This window comes from Strigops habroptila, chromosome 2 (genome assembly GCF_004027225.2).
Source record: "Strigops habroptila isolate Jane chromosome 2, bStrHab1.2.pri, whole genome shotgun sequence".
NCBI lineage: Eukaryota > Metazoa > Chordata > Aves > Psittaciformes > Psittacidae > Strigops > Strigops habroptila.
Genome location: NC_044278.2, coordinates 118,898,675 through 118,922,015, shown reverse-complemented (window position 1 = coordinate 118,922,015; position 23,341 = coordinate 118,898,675). Strand labels below are relative to the sequence as shown.

The 23,341-nt window shown below is 42.0% G+C and overlaps 1 protein-coding gene across 11 annotated transcripts in view; it reads right to left on the bottom strand.

Moving 5' to 3' along the window:
* The window catches only part of TENM4 (teneurin transmembrane protein 4), a 1,610,848-nt gene that overhangs the window by 137,542 nt on the left and 1,449,965 nt on the right, over positions 1–23,341 (bottom strand). For all 11 annotated transcript variants that reach the window (XM_030476261.1, XM_030476262.1, XM_030476263.1 and 8 more), the window contains 2 exons: positions 21,256–21,450; positions 16,767–16,967 (listed from right to left, as the gene is read on the bottom strand). In XM_030476261.1, the coding sequence (XP_030332121.1) occupies positions 16,767–16,967; positions 21,256–21,450 (396 nt within the window). The remainder of the gene's footprint in view (positions 1–16,766; positions 16,968–21,255; positions 21,451–23,341) is intronic.

Below are 23,341 nucleotides of genomic sequence, written 5' to 3'. Positions count from 1 at the left end.
TAGATTTTACAGGGTAGGGACACAGTTCCCCTTAGGAAGAGTGGAGACAAGATGGGAATAGAAGAAATGCTGAGCAGGGCTGGGCTGGAAGCCCAGGAAGGGGTACCAGGGTACTCTGCAGAGTACATTTTCTCTGTGTTCTCCCCATTATGTACCTCCAGAATGAATATCTCAGACACCAGCCCATCTTCAGCGCCTCTCTTTGTGCCTTTGAGCATATTAAGTGCAGGATTCAGAGGCCTGGGGTGGAGGGGGAACTGGTATTATACAAGACATTTACTCCGGGTCACTGACTGCACATAAAATATTCAGAACTACTCAGCCTGCATTAGCATCACACCTGACTGAAATTCAGCCTTACTCAAGCTGCATTTAGTCTTTTGCTAATTAACACCACCAGGAACAGGAAGCTCGGGCTGTTTGGGGACTTCTACATGCTCTTCATACAGGGTTGGAACATCCATTTCAACTCCAGAAGGAAGGTTTTGAACCATAGGAGAGAGCTGCGAGGTCTTCACCCCTTATGCTGAAATGGATTCTTGCCTCCAAGGATCAGAGACAGTTCTTTAGGCAGTGGTAACTAGGATAATAATAATAGCAAAGCTTTGCGTGTCTAGAAAACATCTTATTGTCCAAAAGAGACACGAACACATCTAGCTCCTGCTTACTCTACAGCTCAGGGTGGTGGAGCAGTTTCCAGTTAAACTCCATTTGCTGCAGTGTCTCAGATGATGTCTCCAAGCCCTCTCAAACATTTAGCCCTATATATTTAAATCTCTAATGAAAGAACTTTGGAGCCTAAATATGCTTAAGACATTCGGGAACTTGTCTGTCCCATTTAGAGTCAAACTTGCAAAAGTATTTGGGCACGCTGGGTGCTTAAACCAAGGATATGAGGATGTGCACATACCACTTGCTGTCGAAATGTAACAATCTAATGCAAGTTGTATTGAAATTACACTATCAAATAGTTAAGACACGGGCAAGGAAGGACTCTTGAGTTGTTGTCAGAAGTTTTTACTTTGCATCTGACATCGAGACAGAGATTTTCACAGCTCCTAGGTGCAAAGGAAGTAAAACCATACTACAGTGTCCATTACGGATATAACGGATGGGCAATTATCAACTTGCTAAAGGGCTGGAGCCCAACCATGTGTGCTTGTTACCCCCTGCCCAAACTAGGAAACTGTTATTGTAGCCTCTGGTACTTCCCAGCAGTCTTTCACCATAGGGCAACTCAAATGATGATCTGAAACCAGTCCTCTCTTTGTTAGTTTCCATTCTTTATTCATATGCGTTGAACTTGGCACCTCTTCCCCCAGCCTGTATTGATCATACCAGGGGTTGCCTCAACCTAGGTGCAGGACCTTGCAGGTAAAATAACGAGGCATAAAGAAGTAAAAGGGGCTACAGGCATATATGAAGTCTGTGAAAGGCACAGGACCTCCTTGATGTCCTGATATCCAGTCTTGTGTCCTGTCTATAAGACAGGGAAATGCAGCTCATAGTAGGTCAGATATCTACAGGTTGACGGTGGAGGAAAAAATGTAAAGACAAAAGGAAGATATTTTGAGAGATAGAAACCTTCTTGGAGTTATTTAAAGGCGTGAAAGTAGGATAATGGAGTGACATTCAAAAAACAGGGAAGAAATTAAAAATGAAGCACTTTCTGAAAGGCAGAATCTCTGTGGAGTCATTCCTGTGAAAAGGGATGGAAAACCCATTGGGACATTTACATCTCAACTGCAATATTCCTCATAACATACTGCCAAGGAGCAGTTTTGCACACACAGGCCAGGGACATGCACCGCATGATCTAAACCCAACAGAGCTTAGGCTAACCCAGAACACTGGGAACATTTGGGGTTTCATCTCCCACCCAGCTGAGGCCCCAGCCATACCACTGGCTGTGCAAGAGAGTGCAGCCTCCAGATTATGAATGTATAATTCATATATAATGGATATTAAGGTGGTTTGGATTCCCAGGCCCCAAGAGCTGTAATAAAGACCCTCAGATGCGAGAAACACTTGTGAAGCAAACTACTTACGACAGTCTCCCTAAAATGTAGTTTAATTATTTCTGACAGGGAACCAGGAGCCAGGAACTTTCAAATCTAAATCTTCCATTTAGCTGCCAGTTTAAAGATAGATGGGTACCATACAATTTAAATAGCCTTACAACACACATCCTGCTGCACGCCCTGGCCCATTATAACACGGCGCTCTTAAACGCTCACAGGTTTCTAATGGGTGATTAAATAGTCAGAGTAGCTTTTACTTTACTGCTGGCACTCAAAGAAATGATCAAAATGGATTTCAGATTAAGTTTCCACTTAAATACAGGTCTTTTCGGGCAGCTCAAGACGATTTAAGGCTGATTACAGAAAAGGGCAGGTGAATCGTTCTGTCCTCATTCAGTCCTGGGGACAGAATTTGCCACCTCTTGTCTTATTACAAGCTGCAATTTTTTTTGGTACATTTCCCCATTCTGTTGTTAAAATTAGAGGACATGATTAGCTCCCATCTGAGCTGCGTGAGCAAATGAGAAGGAAAGCTTTTAATTCTCCTACTACAGTATTCAAAGGCTGGCCAGCTGCATTACATTGCTCCTGCCCATTTAAGCTTAGTTAGAATGCTGTGCTTGTGCATAAAAGAACCTGCCTGTTAAATATTTTCACACCAGCTGTTCCCAAAAGGTGACTAAATATTTCCTTTCATCTTTAATCTCTTCCACTGTTTGTATGAACAGCTCAGCCATTCCTTATCCTTTCCTAGAGGTGCATTGTGCTTTATACTTCATCTTGCCGTGCAGCTCTCAAGGCTGCCTGTAGTTCCTTGAAGGAAGGGGATCTTCTGAGCAAAGCTGGCGCCCAATTCTAAGAGGAAATATGGGGTTTACTGTCTTCAGAAGCTACAATCAGCCCCTGCACCTCTGTGGAAAATTCCTGGACTTTTGAGTAAATACCCTGTATTTTCCTCCTTGACATTTGCACTTAACAATGTTTCATGGTTGCATGGTTTTATCTAAGGAATTGAGTTCATTTCTACTCTACCACCTGGGTTTTCACCACGTTACTGTCTAGGACTGATGTCTTCCATTGCTTGGTTTCACCTCACCTTACATCCCACTCTTACCTGAAGAATTAAATTGAGCCTAGTTGCCCTCTGTGGGTCAAGGAGGAAAGACAGGTAGCTCCAGAGGTGATTTACCTGAAGCCTCTCTCAGGGAGAACTCCTGGAGCAGCCTTTGCTGAAGGCATGGTTGAGTTTTGGGTGGTTCATCAGTCTCAAATGCATCATAAACATTATGCTTACAAAAAGATAATGCCATTATAACAGGATTCTGGTTAATTTTCATGCAAATAATCCAAAAATAAGCGATTTATCTTCAGTTTCAGGACCTGTTCTATTCCATCACTGCTCATCCCTAATGGAAACCAGCCCTTGAGGCCTGCCTCAACTGCCTCCTGGCTAGTTTTTAGTGAAATGGCTTTTGTTTTTCATTATCCCCTCATGATCTGAAGGGAGATTTCCCTCTGCTCTGCAAAAGTTGCCTCAGGATTCCTCAAGCCTCTCTTAAAAATCCTAATCCCCCTTGAAACCTGTCCAAAATCTCGACCGTAGCTGTTGATGTGCCTTAACTTCTCCATATTGCACTGATGAAAACTGTGTTATTTTATTCCACCTCCACCTGCATGTCTCCGTCTGTTGTTGTTCACTTACTGCTTAAGAATCTCAACTATCCTAGGCCAAGATTATCCTTTTTGTTCTGTGTTTGCTCTGTGCCAGGTGTAACGAGGTCACAGTCCATTAACAGCACTTCAGAAGTAAGAATACTAAAGCAATTACTCATACAAATAAAACCGTTGTACCTGATTCTTTCTTTCGCTTTCTTTTTTTGCATATCCTGCTAAAACCTGCCCCAAATCTGTCCCCTTGAGAAGAAAACGTCTGCTATATTGCCTTTGATATTCCAGAAGAGGGAAAAGAAACCTATCAAACACTAGCCAGCAGTGTAATGCTTTGTTCGTGGCCCTTTTTAATTGATGTAACAGACACGGTAGCTGCCAACATAGGAAGTGGCGTCAACCAGAATTCCCTATTATATTCACATAGCATTAAAGAATTGGGTTGGGAAAGGGATAATGATGTCAATTTGTGCTTCATTTATGGCAAATCCATTTTTACATGTTTACCCCTATCCCCCTAAAATCCTAAAATTGGCTTGACAACACTTTAAAGCTTTCCAGCTTAGAGGAGAGCAATGCAGATGAACGTTTTCCTTTAGCATTCATGTGACGCAGAAGCAGAGATTTAGCTGCTTCTGACCTGCCTGCTAAATCCTTTAATAAATATGGATTTAGTGCTAAAATATAAGAGCAGGTGAAATTGCTGAGAGCTTCCTGCAAACTGGGGCAGTTCCACTGACCTTCAACATATTAATAGAGAATTTAATAATTAACAATCATCTGTCTTAACTGAGGTTTTCCCATTTCAAGTTGCTTCATCTGAGGCAGTTTCCAGCCTCAGACAGATCTTTGAGGAAAAGAAGCAAGGGAAGAGACACTGCACAGAGCTAAAAAGCTGAGCCTGGTGAGGAGCTAAAGCCTTGTTTTCGCAGCCTGCATTTGTTTTAGAAGGGAAGTTATGGGAAATGTCTGGAAAAATCATCTAATATAAAGATATGGATGGAAAACCCACAAGGTTCATGATCGGGATGATTTAGACAGCAGCAAAGTGCTAAATACATTCATAATAAAAGACATTTTGCAGTGTTATGAAACTCATTTATGTGATTTGATAACTCGTAAGTAGTGACATATGAACTCCTCTGCTGGAACTGAAGAAGACGTAAAGCTCATTAGCTTTTAAAACCATCCTTTTTACAAGTGTTATAAGGAAAGGTTCGAACTGTGGAGCAAGACAAAAGCTGAAAGGTGAGGTCTGAACTTGCTGTCCTTGTCAGTAACAAATCTGCAGCATGAAATCCTCTGAAAACCATCCTGTTTCAGTAGAGACTGGGGAATAGTTGTACAACTTGCATCAGTGTCATTAATTGAAGGTCATGTGTTTTTGCCTTCAGAGATCACACCTGAAAAGCAAGGGCTGCATAATTTAATGCCTTTATACAAATAATTTGTTTACCTATTTTTAAACCAGACATGAATTATGCAAATATTACTAATGTAGAAATTATAATTATTATTTATGCCAATAAATATAAAACCTGTTTGCTTTTATGAGTGTAATCAAGCGTCTGGTACTGAGACAACTGTCCACTCAAAGATCAAAATGCATATTATATAGCTCAGCAAACCAGATCTCTCTGAAAGGTAACAGTTCTTTCTTTTCTTTCCTTGGATGAGGAAATCAAGATTGAAGGATGCTCTCCAGAGACTGAAAATGAATGCATCAGCTTTGCTATCATCATCAGGATGGACACTGACCTTCAGCAATGGTTTTCAAACGTGACTCAGGACTTGGTCCAGTATTTAAAGGGTGGCTACAGAGAAAATGGAGATTCACTTTTTACAGGGAGTCACGTAGAAAAGACAGGTAATGGGTAGAATTTACTCCTGGGGAGATTCCAGTTGGACATAAGAGGAAAATTTTCCCAATGAGAACAATCAGCCATTGGAGTAATCTCCCCAGGGAAGCGGTGACTCCCCAGCGTTGGACACTGTAAAGACTGGGCTGGACAGGGTGCTGGGACATCTAGTCTAGGTCATGCTTTGCCTAGAGAGGTTGGACCAGATGATCCTTGAGGTCCCTTCCAACCTGGGGTTCTGTGATCCTATGATCGGACACCTGAGTTTTCACCTGCTGAACCTGAAGCCCTAAGGAGCATCCCAGAGTGCCTGCACCGGGAAATGCACATCCTGCATTACAGCATGACCATAACGAGGATGCCTGAGTTGGCCTAAATGCTGATGTTTGCTGCAGAAGGAGGACTGAGTAAAGGTGTTCAATATGTGTGCAGAAGGGACAACTCTGCACTTGCAGAAAAGGATGGGTATGTGCAAAAGAAGGCATAAAACATGTGCATGACAGCAGAGCAGAGAGTTTTCACCCTAAGCGGTTGAGCTGGCTGAGCTGTCTATATCTAGGAGAGGAGTTAGTGGAAATCCCTAATAAAAGAAAGCACCCATCTCTGGCCCTCAACTAGACACAAAAGATTAACCCCACCTCAGCCCTTTCCCCCATTTTCCTTCTGGTGTTTAGTTCTTTGCTTGCATAAGCAGCTTTGTGTTTAACTGAAAGGCTTCTGCAAATCCTCTGCTGGGTCTCATCTGTCTCTGGAGTTCAGATCAGGAATGCAGGCAGCTCCGAGCTGCCTAACCTGGAGATGAAATGTTCACAGAGCAGCTGTTGAGCAAATCCAGCAGATCTGTCCCATAACTGCCCTCAACTCACTTTCCATCTCTAAAATGAGTAACGAAGGAGTTAGGTATAGTAAAATACTTCAACTGATGTATGTCTGAGCCTCTTACTCTGTAAACATACAGCACCTACACAATGGGACTCTTGGGAGTTCTTGCTAGAAATAGGAACAGGAAGAACAGGAGCAGTCATTAGCAATCCCTGTGCTAATGGATCACAGCTCTTACCCAATCTGTGCAGCTGCACCATGTACAGTGGTACAATTGGGATGTCTGTCAAAAGAAATCTCTCTTCTGAGTGCAATTTCAGCTTGCTTCAGATTTGCATAAAGGTTTTCCAGCTCCTGTCTGAAAAGCTATAACTCAGGGAGATGAAATTCCATTAAACTGGTCTGCCGCCTTTTATCAGCCTCTGGTTTCTACAATATTTATACCCCATTTTCATTCTTGCTTTAAATGCTAGGGACTGACCACCACATGGTGTCTAAAGAATCTCTTCTATAGCTGTGATTTACTTTTGTACCCTGTCAATCTTCCTTTTATTTATTATTCTGAACTTTATTTTACACTGTCTCTTGCTGTGGAATCACAGGATATGAAATGCCAGGTATTGATGGACTTCAGCCTTGGCACTGAGATTTGCTGCATAAAAATAAATATCCCAAAGTGCAGGATTAGGTTTTTCTCTTTGATGCTTAATTGGATCTCTGTGCTTTCTGGGATGGGAGTTAAAAGCTTCCCAGAGAAGAAACAATTCCTAATGTATTAAATGAAGTTCCTAACAAGGATTCTTCTTCTCTGGGCTAATTTTGATTTCCTTTCTGTGTCCGTAAGGAGGAGATAATTTGACAGTAGAAAAGCCTTTTGCTTGTGCTTACAGTCATTAAAAAGAACTAATTTCTTTTCCAATTCTATACAGTTCGGTTTTGTCTAAAATAAATTCAACAGAGCATTTACAAATGTGTCTGTTGGAGTAATCACTAGCTACATTTGCTTGGAATTCCCTTGCTCAGAGCTTGGCATTACTATACAGACAGTGCCACAATGGTTTCTGCTGTGGTTTAACCCCAGCTGGCAGCTAAATACCACCCCAAACCAGGACAGTTTCATAGAACCACAGACTGGTTTGGGTTTGAAGGGAGCTTAAAGCTCATCCAGTCCCAACCCCCTGCCACGGGCAGGGACACCTTCCACTAGAGCAGGTTGCTCCAAGCCCCTGTGTCCAACCTGGCCTTGAACACTGCCAGGGATGGGGCAGCCACAGCTTCTCTGGGAAAAGTCTGTGCCAGCGCCTCAGCACCCTCACAGGGAAGAGCTTCTGCCTCAGAGCTCACCTCAGTCTCCCCTCTGGCAGGTTAAAGCCATTCCCCTTGGCCTGTCCCTACAGGCCCTTGTCCAAAGCCCCTCTCCAGCTTTCCTGGAGCCCCTTTAGGCACTGGAGCTGCTCTAAGGTCTCCCCTTCAGGAGCCTTCTCTTTCCAGGCTGCCCCAGCCCAGCTCTCTCAGCCTGGCTCCATTGGAGTTTATTATATGTCTGTCTATCCACACGAATGGGATGCACCAGCAGCTGATCTGAAAACTTTGTGTCTGCTGTGCTGCCCATATGCTCAACTCCAGCCTGGAAGGATCACCTGCACGGAAAAGAAACAAAGCTCTTTCCAAAGCCCTTTCAAACTTTCATCTGTCAAGATCATTAGAAAGGTTCCCATTAGTGCAAATTGTGATGGTAGTTTTTAGAGTACGAACACCTTGCAGCTTGGAAGGGGGCAGAGAGGCTGGACAAAATCCAGTGCATCCACTTCAGACAGCTTATTAAACTAGGGATGCCTTGCCTTTAATAGACACTTATTCACTATATGACAATCACTAGTCTTAGTCTACTTTTGCTGGCTCATTTTTTATGTTACTCTGTTTTACTGACTCCTAGATTATTTTCCCTATTATTTCATCTCAGCCATTCTAAATTGGAATGAAACATGATTTGACGAAGCTGAAAACATCCAATAAACCTTTGCAGAAACTCTGATTATGATGAGCTCCAGGTGGAGTGTAAGGTCACAGCTGCAGGAGCAATCTACCAACACCACCATGGAATGAACTGAATTCAAATGGAGAAGCCATGACATGGAACCTAAGAGCATCCTTGCTGAGCCAAATGAGTGAGGTATGAGACGACCATCTTGATCCAGCCTAGTCAAGGTAGATCACGGGCAGAGCCTCACTACACACAAGTATCCACCTGATAACTCCAGCAGTATTCTGGATAAAAGAGGGAACAGTCAGAAGCAGAGGGCTAGACCCACAAAACATGAAGGATGTCTACACAGTCTTCTGTGAGCTGGTTACAAAACAAACTCACTGAACATCATTTATCTTCAGCTCAAAGGCTGCACAACTGCCACAGAGTAATTCTAAGCCTGCAGAAACACTCACTGATTCCTATGGCTTTACAATCATGACCTATTCCATGCAGTGACTATGTTTCAGATTCTCATCTGGATTGATCAACCAGTTCTATCTTAAGAGAACTTAAAGAACCAGTTCTCATCACTCTTGCAGGACAGTAGTTTTATCCTCAGTGACAGCTGGATCATACTTATTGTGTCAAAGAGGTGACTTAATATTGTTTAAAAAGCAGCAGTTTCATGACAGGTATTAATTGTAGAGAAGAAGCTAAATTATGACCAGGTCCCATGTTGGCATGATGAACGTCCAGAAACTGTAATGACTCTTAAGGCTCCTCCATTCAAAAGCAAAATCAGAGACTTCGGCAAAATTTGGTCATCTGAGACAGTTTTCAGGTTAAGCAACATGCTAATTGCTTAACCACCCTCAAAACACTCTATCTTAATGGGAGCCATTTGACCATGGAATTTAACAGCATGTTGTGGTGCTGTGGAACATTTATTCTTCAAACTAACCAAGTTAACATGAACCCCACAGAGTCCAGTCCATCTCTGCTGTTTTCAGTCCGGAAAGTCCACAACACAAAATATAACTGATCCAAACAAAAAGAACTTTTTTGTTCATGGTGTCACTGCCAAGGTCACATTTGGAGATAGGGAAGAATGCTGAACTAAAATCGGCTTGCTGGGAATTAGCCCTAATTGTTGGAGAAAACAAATAGGGAATGAAATAGTCTGTCCATTGTCCATTGAGCGGATCCATAAATTTGCAGTGATGCTGGTACAGCTGATAAAAGAGGAAGAAGATTTACTCATCACAGTTATGCCTAAAGGTCAGTGAAGACCAGCGATTGCTTGTTACACCACTGGACATACGCTATTCTCAGCCTGAGACATGACCTAATCAGATCAAACATCTTGTGATCTAACGGTCAAAGCCAGACTGATGAAATCACTGTTTCCACGGGTTTTGGCCAAGTTTAAATGACAGCCAGAATACAAGCTTTCAGTCCATTCAATCTCTCTCATGGTCATTGTATGTGACCAAGACTGCATGGACTGCCGCAAGTGGTAAGAACCTAAGTAAGAACCTAAATGCATCCTGAAGCTGACAGAAGTTTGATGGAAGAAGTGTGCTAGGACAATTTTTGAACTATCAGGTTGTAAGTAGGAATCCATATTTGAAACAGAAGTTGTATTTTCTGTCTTCCTGTGAGTTTTCTCCCTGCCTTTAGTGTGCCCTTTCCATCTGCTGACCACAAAGATATTTGGACTTTAGAAGAATTGGCCTCCCTACAATAATAACAACAGACTATCTCAACTAACACCCTTTCCTCCACCACACCAGGGTCTCCTTATAGACATTTTCAATAAACTAAGGGCAAGGGAGTAAAAGGGTATTCAAATGAAAGCCTCCCTCAATACTTTTATTTCAAATGTTTTGGCTGGTTTTAGTCTTTTATTGCATTTTTAATAAAAAGCTTATAAGACTTTAAAGGATAAGTTCATCTTGGCAATGGGTAGGCTAAAATCTGTGCTCACAATCCCAACTACATCAAATACATTATGTTTTGTACAGTGATAGTTCCTGTTAACACTGTTGACTCTCTGGGTTCACTTATTCCTTCACAATTCACAAAGCAGAACCTGTGATAGCCTTGGGTAATAGCACTGGGCTGCACGTACTTTATTCCTGACCTGGTTTCATGATGGTTCCCTCAGAGAGAAAACTTCTCTCCACACAACCACACAAATAAAATGGGGAAGATCACAAGTTCACAGATCAGCATGTTATGGCTCTGTAAGGCTGAGGATGAAATCTCTGCTGGTACAAAACATATCCTGCCCTTCAACAACTGTTAAAGGACCAAGTTAAGGCCTTCAGGAGAGCGTTTGCAATTTAAGTACTGAGCCAGAATAGATTCTGATGGTGTCTTCTGAAGTTGAACTTTGAAGACCCGGTGCTCCCATAATTTCAACTGCCCCAGACTAACGTTTCTCACTACATTGCAAGGGTAGTGAGACAAGCAAGTTACAAGCTGAAGGAAGATCATTCAAAGTGGCATTTGATTACAAGCTGTGCCAAAGAACTTATTCTTAAGTCCTTAAGATCTAAAATATATGGATGTTTATCAATTTCACATTTTGTATCCTGAGATTTTGTTCTCTTGCTCTTCCCCATACGTTTAAAGCTAAGAAAAAGACAGATCAATGGGTTCTTAATCATTAAAGGAGGCCCTAGCCAGTTGCAAGGTACAAGCTGTTATCACATGACAGCTGATGTAGTATCCATCTTTTACAGAGACTTTTTTTACCCCTTTATGAAGAAAAGGGTTGTTTAAAGGAGAAGTTATATAAACATTTTCCAAGGATGGATTTTTACCTTGGTGGCCTTGGGCATGACATGAATTTAAGATGAGATCTTGTTTTGTAAGGTTGACGCCAAGAAGCCCAAGGAAATTGAGTTTCATCACACACATTGTGTTAACCCTGGTGGTGTTTGACCAGTGGATGTGACATTGTCTGGTGAGATATGAGAGAACTGTGCTTCTGTATGTCTCTATGTGTGTATGCAATGATCTCCTGCATGATTCCTGATGAGAAAAGACATTGGAAGGTAAAGGTGCATTAGCTTTAGGTTTCCTCTTTAGAAGTTCATCCTTCTTGGTCTCCTTATGTACTAACTGGAAGGCAGAAAATATGCCCATTTCAATGAACTGTATAACTCTGTGGTGGGGAGCTCTGCTGGGTGCTATCTGAAGGACTTCCTCCATTGTTCATTTATACAACTAAATTGGTCCTACAAAATGCAGTCCTTACCATTAGCTGATACAGAAACTTAAATCTAAGAATTGTTTGTGAATGGGCTTGAACTGACCCATAATCCTGCAAAGTAAACAGGAGCTTTCCCATTGACTACAATAATGTATAAGGATATGGCTTCCCTGCAATCAGACACATGGATGCACACACCATGCTTGGTTTATTTTAAATCCAGCTTCTCAGCTTACCCAAAGCAGTAAAGCCATTGAAGATTGTTCTGCTGAGTAAATACCTGCTCTTCTGCTAGCCCTATGGTTACCCATGCCATTTCCCCACTGTGCTTGGAGGCCAGGTTTATCTAGGCATGTCTCCAAGTATTGTCATCACTACATGGCAGTCTGAAGCCCCTCCTAAGCTGTCTGTAACCCATCACAATGGCTAAGAGGGGGGTTTCCTATTCTTTATGCTAAATGCCAGGGCTCTGTAATCGCCCCTCTCCCGAGGAACCTGTGACCATGATGCCTGCTGAGCCCTCTCCAGTTATTTGGCAGAACTGAGGGTTTCTCAAAAGCTGAAACTTGGGCTGCTCTAAAATAACATGAAGTATCCAAGATGGCAGCTGAATCAATGAGGAATCAATTAAGCTCTCTTCCAAGGATTTCCACTTCACTAAAGTCTGAGGAGCCCTCTGCAGATGTTTCTCTTCTCCAGGACAACTATCCCAATACATTGGTAATGTCATGGGAAGCCTATAAGCAGGAGGGGACATCATGGAACTGGGCATGGACCCAAAACCATTTTTTTTCTGTCCACTAAAGACATCTACAACATTTCTAGCCAGGATGAGTGCTGCAGTGCTGGAAATCATAGAATCATATGGGTTTGGGTTGGAAGGGACCTTAAAGATCATCCAGTTCCAATCCCCTGCCATGGTTGCCCGGAGAAGCTGTGGCTGCCCCATCCCTGGCAGTGTTCAAGGCCAGGTTGGACACAGGGGCTTGGAGCAACCTGCTCTAGTGGAAGGTGTCCCTGCCCATGGCAGGGGGTTGGACCTGGATGAGCTTTAAGGTCCCTTCCAACACAAACCAATCTGGGATTCTATTGTGCTATGAAGAGGATCAAACTACCAGATTTCATGAGATATGGTCATGCAAGCTCAGCCCTAGTCCCTGGTCAGACATGTTCTCTTTGCCTTTTCAAAATGTGGAGTAAAACGTCCTAACTTCTAACTTCTTTACTGAATCCCATCTTCTGGTTCCCAACTCTTATCATTAAAAGTACAGCCCATGATTTTATATCTCTGCTGCCAAATCAGAACCATCATATACAAAGTAATATTCCTATTACTGCTCTTCTCCAGTGTACTTTTAAGGGTCTGAAGTACTGCACTGGATGTCAACCATGCATAAAGTGAGTCATTACAAATGAGTGATGGAGAAGGAATCCTTATCTGTATGCAGGTCAATGTACAACCACTGTCAACTGCCCAGAAAAAGTCAGCACACTTTTTACACACAGAACATAATTTCTATTGCTGCTTTGTATAATCAACTTCCCACTGATCCTAGTGAATACCATGCATGTCAAGATGTCAACTACCAAACAGAGAACAGGGTGAAAATCACTGATTTAAATTTGAGGAGAGTGAAGGGCAACACCAGATAACTTAATTCTTTTAAGAATGATTTTGCATCCAAGCATAATACTGTTTTGATATGCCTAGGATTGTACTGATGCATCAGTGAGATCCCTCTGGGAAACAGTGCATTCCCCAAACGGAGATAACCTGACTCACCTATTCATTTCACTGCGCTCAGCAAATATGTCTTAAAGTACATAGTTTTTTGCCTCTTGATTAGCCAGAAATACCTGGTCCAGTTTAAATAGGTCAAGAGTGAGACTATATCACATATTAAGTCCTATTTTGCATTGCAGCACAGGCCATTCCCTTCTTCCCACTATACTCAGACAATAAGAGGCTAAGAGAGCTGCCCTGTAATGAGTTCATTAGTTGCCAGAACTGTGAGAATGAAGTTCTTTGCTAGGGCTCATTAAGAGGTGAAGGGAGATAGGACACCAAAAGCCTGGGATACAGAAGATCTGTGATGGCAGACCCTGGAAAAGAGGGTTAGGATGGGTGGTCCCTCAATTATCTTTCTTGTACTGGGTTATAAAGGACCTTTTTACATTTGCTTGTGCAACAGTACTGAGATGCAAAAGGGAAAGGATTTAATTCTCCCATGGAGAAATCCAAATGCCCCTTTTGCTGCTCAGTACAAGTTACCTCTAGACTTACCTCAGCACCTTTCTCCAAAAGACTTCTTTTATACTTGATGATCTACCAAAAAAGAAGTGTACACTGAGGGAAACAGGATCCTAAGAAACTATCCTTTGCATGAAATTGTGAAGCGTGTTTAAGAAGCATCGCTCCAGAGTGAAAAAATCTGAGGTAGTATGGCAGCAGCCCTATCTCAGATATATCTCAGCCCTATCACCAGATATACTGGTGGTGGTTACATATATAAAACAAAACCCCCCACCATAACATTACTTCTTCCTGCAATGCAGTGCAAAGCAGAATTCACAAGAAATCGAATTGCACAGCTTGTCTATGAAGACACAGGCCAAGTGGAATGAAAAAAGACACCATAAACAGGAAATAGGAATCTCTGTAATATTATTATCTTGTGAAAATTAAGGGGTTTATCCAGCAATCTGTGCTCCAAGATTCCCTCTGAAGGCAGGTGAAATCTTAGCTTAGAAAGACTGAGTCTAAGTTTCAAAGTCGTGTTTTACTTTCTACATATGACAATCCACAGTGGTGAGGCCCTGGCACAGGGTGCCCAGAGAAGCTGTGGCTGCCCCATCCCTGGCAGTGTTCAAGGCCAGGTTGGACACAGGGGCTTGGAGCAACCTGCTCTAGCGGAAGGTGTCCCTGCCCGTGGCAGGGGTTGGAACTGGATGAGCTTTAAGGTCCTTCCAACTCTAACCATTCTGTGATTCTATGATTCCGTACAGACCGATACCTTCTAAATGAATACAGCAAAAAGCATTTCAGAGAGGTATTAGTCTTGTTTTGAAGGTGTTAAAAGATAGAATCTGGGTTTTCAGATGATTATGCTCTTCTCAGGGTCTGCTTCTCTATGCAGTTTACTAGATGGGCTGTCCCTGACACTAGCCCATGTAGGCACAGCCCTAGAGATTTCACTGGGATTCAACATGGTCCTAACTGCTTTGCTGAGCTGAGTTTGATTTATGCAAGTACTTGGTTCTTTCACTTTACACTCCTGTTCTGTTCGGTCCTGCTTTATAGCACAATAAATATCTGGCCCCTTCAGTCCCTTCTACCTCCACCGGGGTGGTACACTCCGATGGGGTGGGCAATGTGTTGTTACATGTACTAACATGCTTGCTCACTCTGTTTTCATCATGCAAGAAGAGCACCAGGCATCCTGCGAGTAACTCTGTCTTTCAAATCAAGTCATCAATTCAGTGCAAAGGCCTGGGTTAGAAATGGAAGTTTACAAATCACCTTGGCTGCGGTTTTAGCTGTGAGGCACAATAACCTGAATGTTACAAGCAGCTCAGTGAGGAAAAAGGTCTTGGAATGATGCTCAAGTTTGTCTCAAATAACCTCACAGTGCCAAAGAAACTTTGCACTAGATGGATTTATAAAAGCAGTATAAGGAAAGCTTATAAATCATCTGTACATGAACCTGCAGGTTAACAAAGGGAAAGTGAATTCTGTTTGTGTGTAGAAATAAACAGTTCTCCAAATCCATCCCTGCAATCCCCAAACCTCTGTATAAACTCAGAGTAATGACTCAATTATGAACTATGCTACCAAATCACTAGAAATACACTATTACCATTTCCCTTACGGTGGTCTTGTAAAGGAGCTCATAGAGTATGGAACTGAAGATGTTAATATGGGAATATATGACACCAAATTTATCCTCCTATCAATGCTGGATAGTTTCCCTTCCTACATCTGCAAAAGTTGTGATCAACCTAGTTTTAGCCCCAGGCAAATAGGCCTTCTTTTTTGCTTATTCTTCAGCGCAGTCAATTTTACTTTACAACAAGCTTTCTAACATCTAACCTAAATGATGACTGTCAAAAGGTTTCCTTTTTATATCCTTTGCACCACTTTATTCAGTTTACCCCACCTTTGGAAGTCACTCTCTTAAAATACTTGCAAGCGGTTAATCTGATTTTCTTTACACATGATAGTAATTCCTTAGTGAAAATGTTGTTTATGTGATTTTTCTACTACATCCACCCTCCTAACAGGTGCTTTTTTGGTCACTTTGCTCGAAATTAATTTCATTTCATTGCCTATACTGAGCTGCCCTGGATTTTTGGTCTAGTTCCACCCCAGCTGTGCAAGGTAAAGAAGCTGTTACTGCTGTAAGCCTCTTGTTTGTGAGCACAATATACAGCACAAAAGACTTACGTGCCATAGGTTCTGAGTATTTAACATGCTATAGCATTTCTCAGTGTGGCCTCTAAAAACTAATTGCATTTGGAAGAAAAGGCTCCTGAACAGTTTTTCTTTAGCCTTCATTTCAGATACCTGATGTAGGTTTTGAGCAAGATGAAGGAAGATCACAGTTCCAAACCTACACAAAACTGCCCTTAAACATCTATCTATCTTCTTGGTAGGTGCTTGTATTATTAAATACTTCTACTCCATAGAAGTACTACTTACTATTTACTTGATAGGGGACAGTGCTACAGTCTTACATGAACCCCATGTGACACTCCTCCTCTAGCTGAGCCTAGAAAAGCACAGCCTTTGAATTCCAAAGGGAAATGAGACCTGAAGGATTGCCACCATCTCCTTGTTTACAGCCACCTAAGGAATATTTAGTCATCTCCTAAATATCAAACCAGACCCTTTGGTGGCTACTGGGATTCATCAAGAACTAACACTAGAACAAGCAGTTATATGTAGACCATCAATTACATTCATAGCAACATAATGAACAATAGCAAGCCTAGGTGGCTTTAATGGGGTTATTTATTATATTACTCTACGCTCAGCAATGGAAGCAGAATTATTTATGTAGTTGAGCTCTGGCATTTCTGCTTCCAGTCATGCCCTACATGTGCTTTACTGGAACACATTTGTAGCACTCCTTCAGCAGATCAAAGCCTGAATATTTCCCAGAGTTTAAAGCAAACAAAACCCAGCAGTAAGTCACCGCTGACGTTACCGATTGAGCAATCGTGTCCAGTCCAGTTGGGATCGCAGCTGCAGAGCCCAGTATCCGGGAGGAAGGTCCCATGGCCGGAGCATTGGTCCAGACAAGTGGCTCTTGGGGTCTCACAGTTTGCTCCTCCCCAGCCCACTGAACAGTGACATTCTCCTCGCACGCACACGCCTCGTCCCGAGCAGGTGGGATCCATGCAGTCCACTACATGGGAGAAGGAAGAGGAAGCAGACAGGGAAAGCAAATGGGAATTTCATGAGAAAAAGCCATCAGACTGCCATCTACACAAAGCTATTTATATGACCTTAAGGTCTTCTCCAACCCTAACTATTCTATGATTCTATATAGTATCTCAAGGCTCCAACCAGAAAGCAAAGCCCCATTGTGCACAAAGCAGATGCCTCATACATCATAGGACAGTTTGGGTTGGAAGAGACCTTCAGAGGTCACTTAGTCCATCCCCCCTGCAACAAGCAGGGACATCTTCAACTAGATCAAGAAGACAGTGTCCCAAAAAGGCAGTGAGACCTAAAACAGTGTCATGAAAAGCAGAGAAAAATCTAATTATTAAGCTCTTTTATCCTATCCAGGCCTAAATAAATGATCCTTCTAGTAAGAACAGCCTAATATCAATTAAGAATAGAGTAAGAATAATATTCTCTTGCACACATATCATGCCTCCATTTATTCTATTAGAATAACCTAAATTACTATTCCTAATGAATTCAAAGCTGAGCTCTAGTTTTCTGAGAGAGAATTTTACACAAAGATTCAGCAGAAGTTAATGTCCTTATTCAGCAAAAGACATGCTTAAATTGAAGAATGTGCTGAAATCTATACAGGTTTCACAGACACTTACATAAATTTCACCTTAAATAGATCCTTAGAGAGTTTTCTGGAGTAAGGATTAAACAAAATTATATATTTTTGGTACTGGTGGTTTGGTTTTTGACTTATTAATAATATTCTATAATTTTTTGGTGTTCTTTTTCCCCTCAAAGAGGCATTTTCCTATCAAGTCTGAAGGCCCTTCAGTTGGGTGCAGGGTATAGCAACATGCACCAGAAGACTGGATGTATTGCTGCCTGATTCCTGAGTTATGTGTTTTGTAGGCAACTATCAGCAACTGGAGGAATTTCACCCAGCAATGAAAACCTATGACACCCAAATAAAGGACTGGAGGAGTCAATCATCTATTTATATATAAAAGCTCATAGAAGAGCCTAAAGAAATTCTTCCCACCTCTTGTAAGGGTGTGTGGCAGAGCCCTGAGGATCAGTGACAAGTGTTTGGCTAAGCAGCAAAGGAAAGACGTCCAGCTCCTAATAGAGAAGGGCAGAACACAGCCACCACACACCCAGCAGGTCTGTGGTCTGTTTCTTCCCCTCTCATAAAAGCTAATAAGAATCCCAATGACCTGCTTAAGATCCAGAAACCTTTAAAGGAAACACAACAGCTGCTCAGATAATTCCCTGGCTTCTCAAACCCTTCTCAGCCTGACAAGTAATGGCTCACCTATTACTATCCCAAGGCATGTGAGAGCATTTTGTGTTTTGTTTGATTCCCGGAGCCCTGCTCGTAGCTGGAACAATCCCTGAAGATTGTAACAGGCTGGAAAGGATGAGTCTATAAATCTCCTTCGCCGTGAGTGAGCTGGGAGCTCGGGTGCCAATTTTAGCATGAGACCCTTGAAGCCCTGGCCCTGTTCTTTCTCAGCAGTAATAAGTATGAAAAGGACTAAGAGATGGACCAGCAGCCCCGTACGTTCTCTGCAGATGGTTTGAACATAGGGAACAAAGATCACAGGCTAACTGACAAGAGGCTACCTCCAGGCAATTAATCATCCCCTCTGAAGGTCAATTGGGAAAAAAGGTGAGTTTTACAGGGGCTCCATTGCAGGAGGCAGACAATCTGCTATCTCAGCTCGAACACAGATGATTATAAGAGGGGAATGTGCATGTCAGAACCCCCCATTTATCATAATCCCAAGGCCATTTTTCATGTTGAAATGAGCCCTTTCAGAAAATGTCACACACAATGGTTACTTTAATCTCAGCCTCACTAGCTGTATCTCTTTAGGCTTTCTGCACCATCAGAAGGGCCCTGGGACAGGATTACAGGCTTCTGCTTTCTTCTTAATCAATTGCTTAGTGGATTTGGAGTACAATGGTGTATTTTTAGGGAGTTCTGCTTGACAAATTTAGCTGCTCAGCTCTGGGAGTAGCAGAGATGGGGAGCAGGGCAGGAAAGCAGAGCTGACAAAATCTGGTATACGTGGAAAAAGAAAAAGAGTTTTGCATATATCTGTATTGGTGTTTGGAAAATGTCCCAAACGGTCTAATTCCTGCTTGGAAAATGCCCCATTTATAGTTCAGCCTTGTGCAGAATCTTTGCCAGGGAAGATAAATCATGCAGCAAGCAAGGTTAGTGCCTCTTCTATGCTTTTGCCCAATATGCTTCATGCTTCATTGGTCACACAAGTTATTAGGCTTATTCGGTACCCAAAGAGCAACTTCTCATTTTTCACTGCTTAAATTTGCTCCTTTCCCTTTAATGTCTCGCTGGCTTAGCCCATGCCTTATAAAATATGGGCCAATAAACTAAGGCAGGAGCAAAAGAAAAGCTCATGTAAGATTGTTGGCTGATGTTTTATAAACATTGCTGAACTTCTATAAGGGGGGAGAAAGAAAAGAGAGAAGAAACCCTGGAATGAAATCCCCCTTATAAACACGGCCTGAGCAGTGAAGCTACGAGAACTGAGAAATAATAAACCCTAATCAATTCCAGATGGGCCTTCTTAGAAGAGAAATTAAAAAGTAAAAGCAATTTAAAAAATAGTATAAATCAACTTTTTTTTACTAGATCTAAAGATATTTATATATATATATATGTCCTCAAGATTTCCCACGTGGCGTATTTCCCCCCTCCCCTTCACAACACAATACAAATTATGCTTTGAATATGAAAACCAAATGCATGCTTGGAAAAATCCTAACGAGATCATAAGAAAAATCATGTTCTCTTTGTTCTTCATTCTTCTTCAAGTTTTTACCTAGTGGGACTGACACTGTCCCCTCCAACATAAAATAACTGAGCAATGTCTGGCTTTTCTGCTTGAAATGAGACCAGGGGAATAAAAGGTTCCTGTGAGAATCTTACTCTGATTTACACACATTAAACACCTCTGGCTGGAGGCAAAATCAGGATCGTTTCATTTCTGTTTAGCCGGTAAAGATAGGATCTCGTAAATACGGAGATGCTTTAAAGATCCTTCAGTAGTCACCACCCTTGGGTTTTGCATGCCCCACGGCTTCATTGAATTGTGCTTTCTTAAGCCAAAATGAAGCTTTCTCAAGAGCTGGCTTATTGTTATAAGAGCTGATATTGTCTTCATCTAAGATTTGCTGACACTGAAGCCATGTTACATCTGAGATGTCCCACTCCAGTACATTTAACACATCAAAAGGATTGATAGATTAGATGCCATTTGAATGCCTGAATCCAATTCAGCCTATTTTCATTGTCTGTAAAATAAAGCCACTCCAGATAAATCTTTATCCTGCGCACATGAAGAAAACCATAAGTTAATTCAAGCCATTGTGATTCTTATACATGTATCGAGCCTATCTTCAATCTATCAGGTGGTGCAGATCCTTTACATATGTATCTGGAGAAGCATAATTTAAATGTAATTATTTATCAGGTCACCTGCATTGAATTTTAACAATAGTTTTCAAAAGTATTAATCATTATTCTTTAAATCAGGCACTTCTGGATGTATTTTTATAACTGTCCAAATGATTTGTGCACTCACAAAACTCCACTTTTTCATTTAGCAATAAGAAGCAGTCACAGACTGGGGAAGATAAAGGTTTATGGTGGCAGGTGACTTCCTACACAAAAAGATTGAAGATAAGTGCTAAAAGGCACTGTATTTCTGAGCCATAAATCTAAATGTAAATGAAAAATGTTTGGGGGCTAATGTAAGAAAAAAGCGATGGAAAAGCCATTAAAATAATATCTGATTTTGAAGCAGAATTTAATTCAAGTCCTGAGCATTTCTAAGCTTTTAAAGCTGACAGGAATCAGAGACTTTCTCTCACACACGCCACCATTTTGGGGATGTAAGCAACTGAAACCGCTTGGCATAGCCCAGCAGAGAAGAAAGCACTGTAAAAAGTAATTATACGTTTCAATGTGTAAATGGAAATGGTGCTTTAATAAGAACATTTGAACATATGATTAGATGTTCTGGTCTTTCAACTCAATTTGTCTATCTATCTGAAGCATTTGATGGCTTTTCATCCAATTATTGGACAAATATGATAGCTAACGACAAGTTATGACAACATATCATTTTTAGGTTGCATCCATCTATTGTGGCTCTAAGGTGCCTATTACTGTTCTGTTTAAGCACCAGTCCTATTCCGAATTGCCTCCATCCATGCAATTACCTAAAGCTAAAGGCTAATTGAATGTGTGGTGCAAATACCTTCTTCACAGCTTTCTCCTTTGTATCCTGGGTTGCAGATACAGGTCCCCATGATGCACGTGCCGTGGTTATTGCAGGAGACATCGATGCACTGGTTGGTTGGGACATCACATTCTGCTCCCTTCCAGCCGCTGTGGCACAGGCACCTTCCCTTCATGTACTGCCCATTTCCACTGCACAGCACGGGGCAGGATGCTGGGGACAGATGATAACACATCAGAACACAACTGTACATGGCTCTCACTTCAACAAAGAGCACAGGAGTCCAGCATGGGGTTGGAACTGGATGATCTTAAGGTCCTTTCCAATCCTAACTATTCTATGATTCTATGATTCTATGACTTACATTCTTCACACACAGTTTTCAGTGGGGTATGTTGCTCTTTTCTTTGCCACAACCAAGTCTTTTATGGGCATGACACCCAGCTGTTGACTGTGAGCTCCTATGACTGTTTGAACCAAACAAACAGTGCTCTGGAGTTAGAATGTCTCCTTGTTTTGTGTCTTACACTTTTCTTCACTAACTAACCTCTTGTATTCTGACTTTTCAGTGTACTGGTGTCTTCTTTCAGCAGCACCACTGACCTTAGCTTGCTTATCAGTAACTCCAGACATGCCGCCAAACTTCATACTTCCCTTGGCACTGTCTCTGCTGTAGACAAATCACTCCCCTGTTCTTCTGTTGGAATTCTCAGCATTATGGGTTCCAGTTGCTTTGCTCAGAGTCCAGAATGCCACGTTGAGACTATTCCCCTGATTTAGCTCTTGTCTATCAACTAAACTATCAACTTTCTCCACCAAAATAGTTGTCAAGCATTGGAACAGGCTGCTCAGGGAAGTGGTGGAGTCACCATCCCTGGAGGTAGTTAAAAAAACATACAGATGTGGCGCTTAGGGACATGGTTTAGTGGTGGACTTGGCAGTGCTGGGTTAACAGTTGGACTCAGTGTTCTTATAGGTCTTTTCCAACCTCAATGATTCCATGATTCTGTGATTCTAACTGAATCTCCAGCCCTCTTTTTTGGATATCGCCTCTGCTGGACTCCATTCATCATCAGACACAATGCAAAACTGGCTTCTAGTCTTTCCAAGCTCCCTGTAATGAGGGTTCTCCAAATCTCCCCTCTGATCTTTGTATCAGTGTATAAAGGATTTCTAATTGTCCTTGTTTCTGGCAAAGTGGGCTGATTCTCAAAGTCAACCAGATACAGGATTTCTTCCCTGTGATAAAGGGGAGAGGAGGAAGCTGACAAGCTCAAGCTGTGGCATGATGGATCCCAGGAATTAAGCGTTTTGTGAGCTAAATTTGGAAAATGTCAGGCAGAGTGGGATGGGATGAACTGAAGGATACAGAGCAGGCTGCCCAGGGAAGGACCAGACCCCAGCCTCCATGACCAAAGCTTTGGTAATCACTGCTCTCTAAGCTTCCTTCATCTCCTCTCTGATGATGCCTTCTCCCTTTTCTATTCTCCACACCTGCAACATTACACTCCTTTTGTCTTCTGCTCTGATTTTTCCAAGGAAGCTGCTGATTTCTGTCCCTCAGAAACAAAAGCTGTCCCTGTTCACTATCCCTTGACACTTCTTCTTGCTTAAGCCCTGTTCTCTTCCATTTCGTTTTGCTGGAACTCAGCTGCAAGGACATATATTCAACACAGACTTCTCTCATTCACTGTTGCACATTATTGTTGGGTGAGAGCAGCTGAACTTGCCATCTGCCCCTCACAATGGCAATTTGTGGACATTTTTATGCGGGACAAATGTGAAAGGAATATTCCAGTCTGCTGTTTAATTCAACTGCATCAGGCATGTGATGAATGCAATGTACCTCTTTTGCTTTGTTTCTGACTCTGCTTATATGCAGAAAGAAGTATTAACACGGTTGGGGGAACATTCCTCTCCTTCTCTTCCCATCTTTTCAGATAGTAATTGCATATTGCCCATCCTGTGTTGCTTCCATGTGTCCTTATAGTCAAGTTGGTTTGAGTGTTATGGAATTATAGCAACCTCAATAAAACACAAAGCACTGCCAGCTCTGACTGTTAAGCCCATTTGATATGCAGTGAACTATATTTGCCTGACCAAG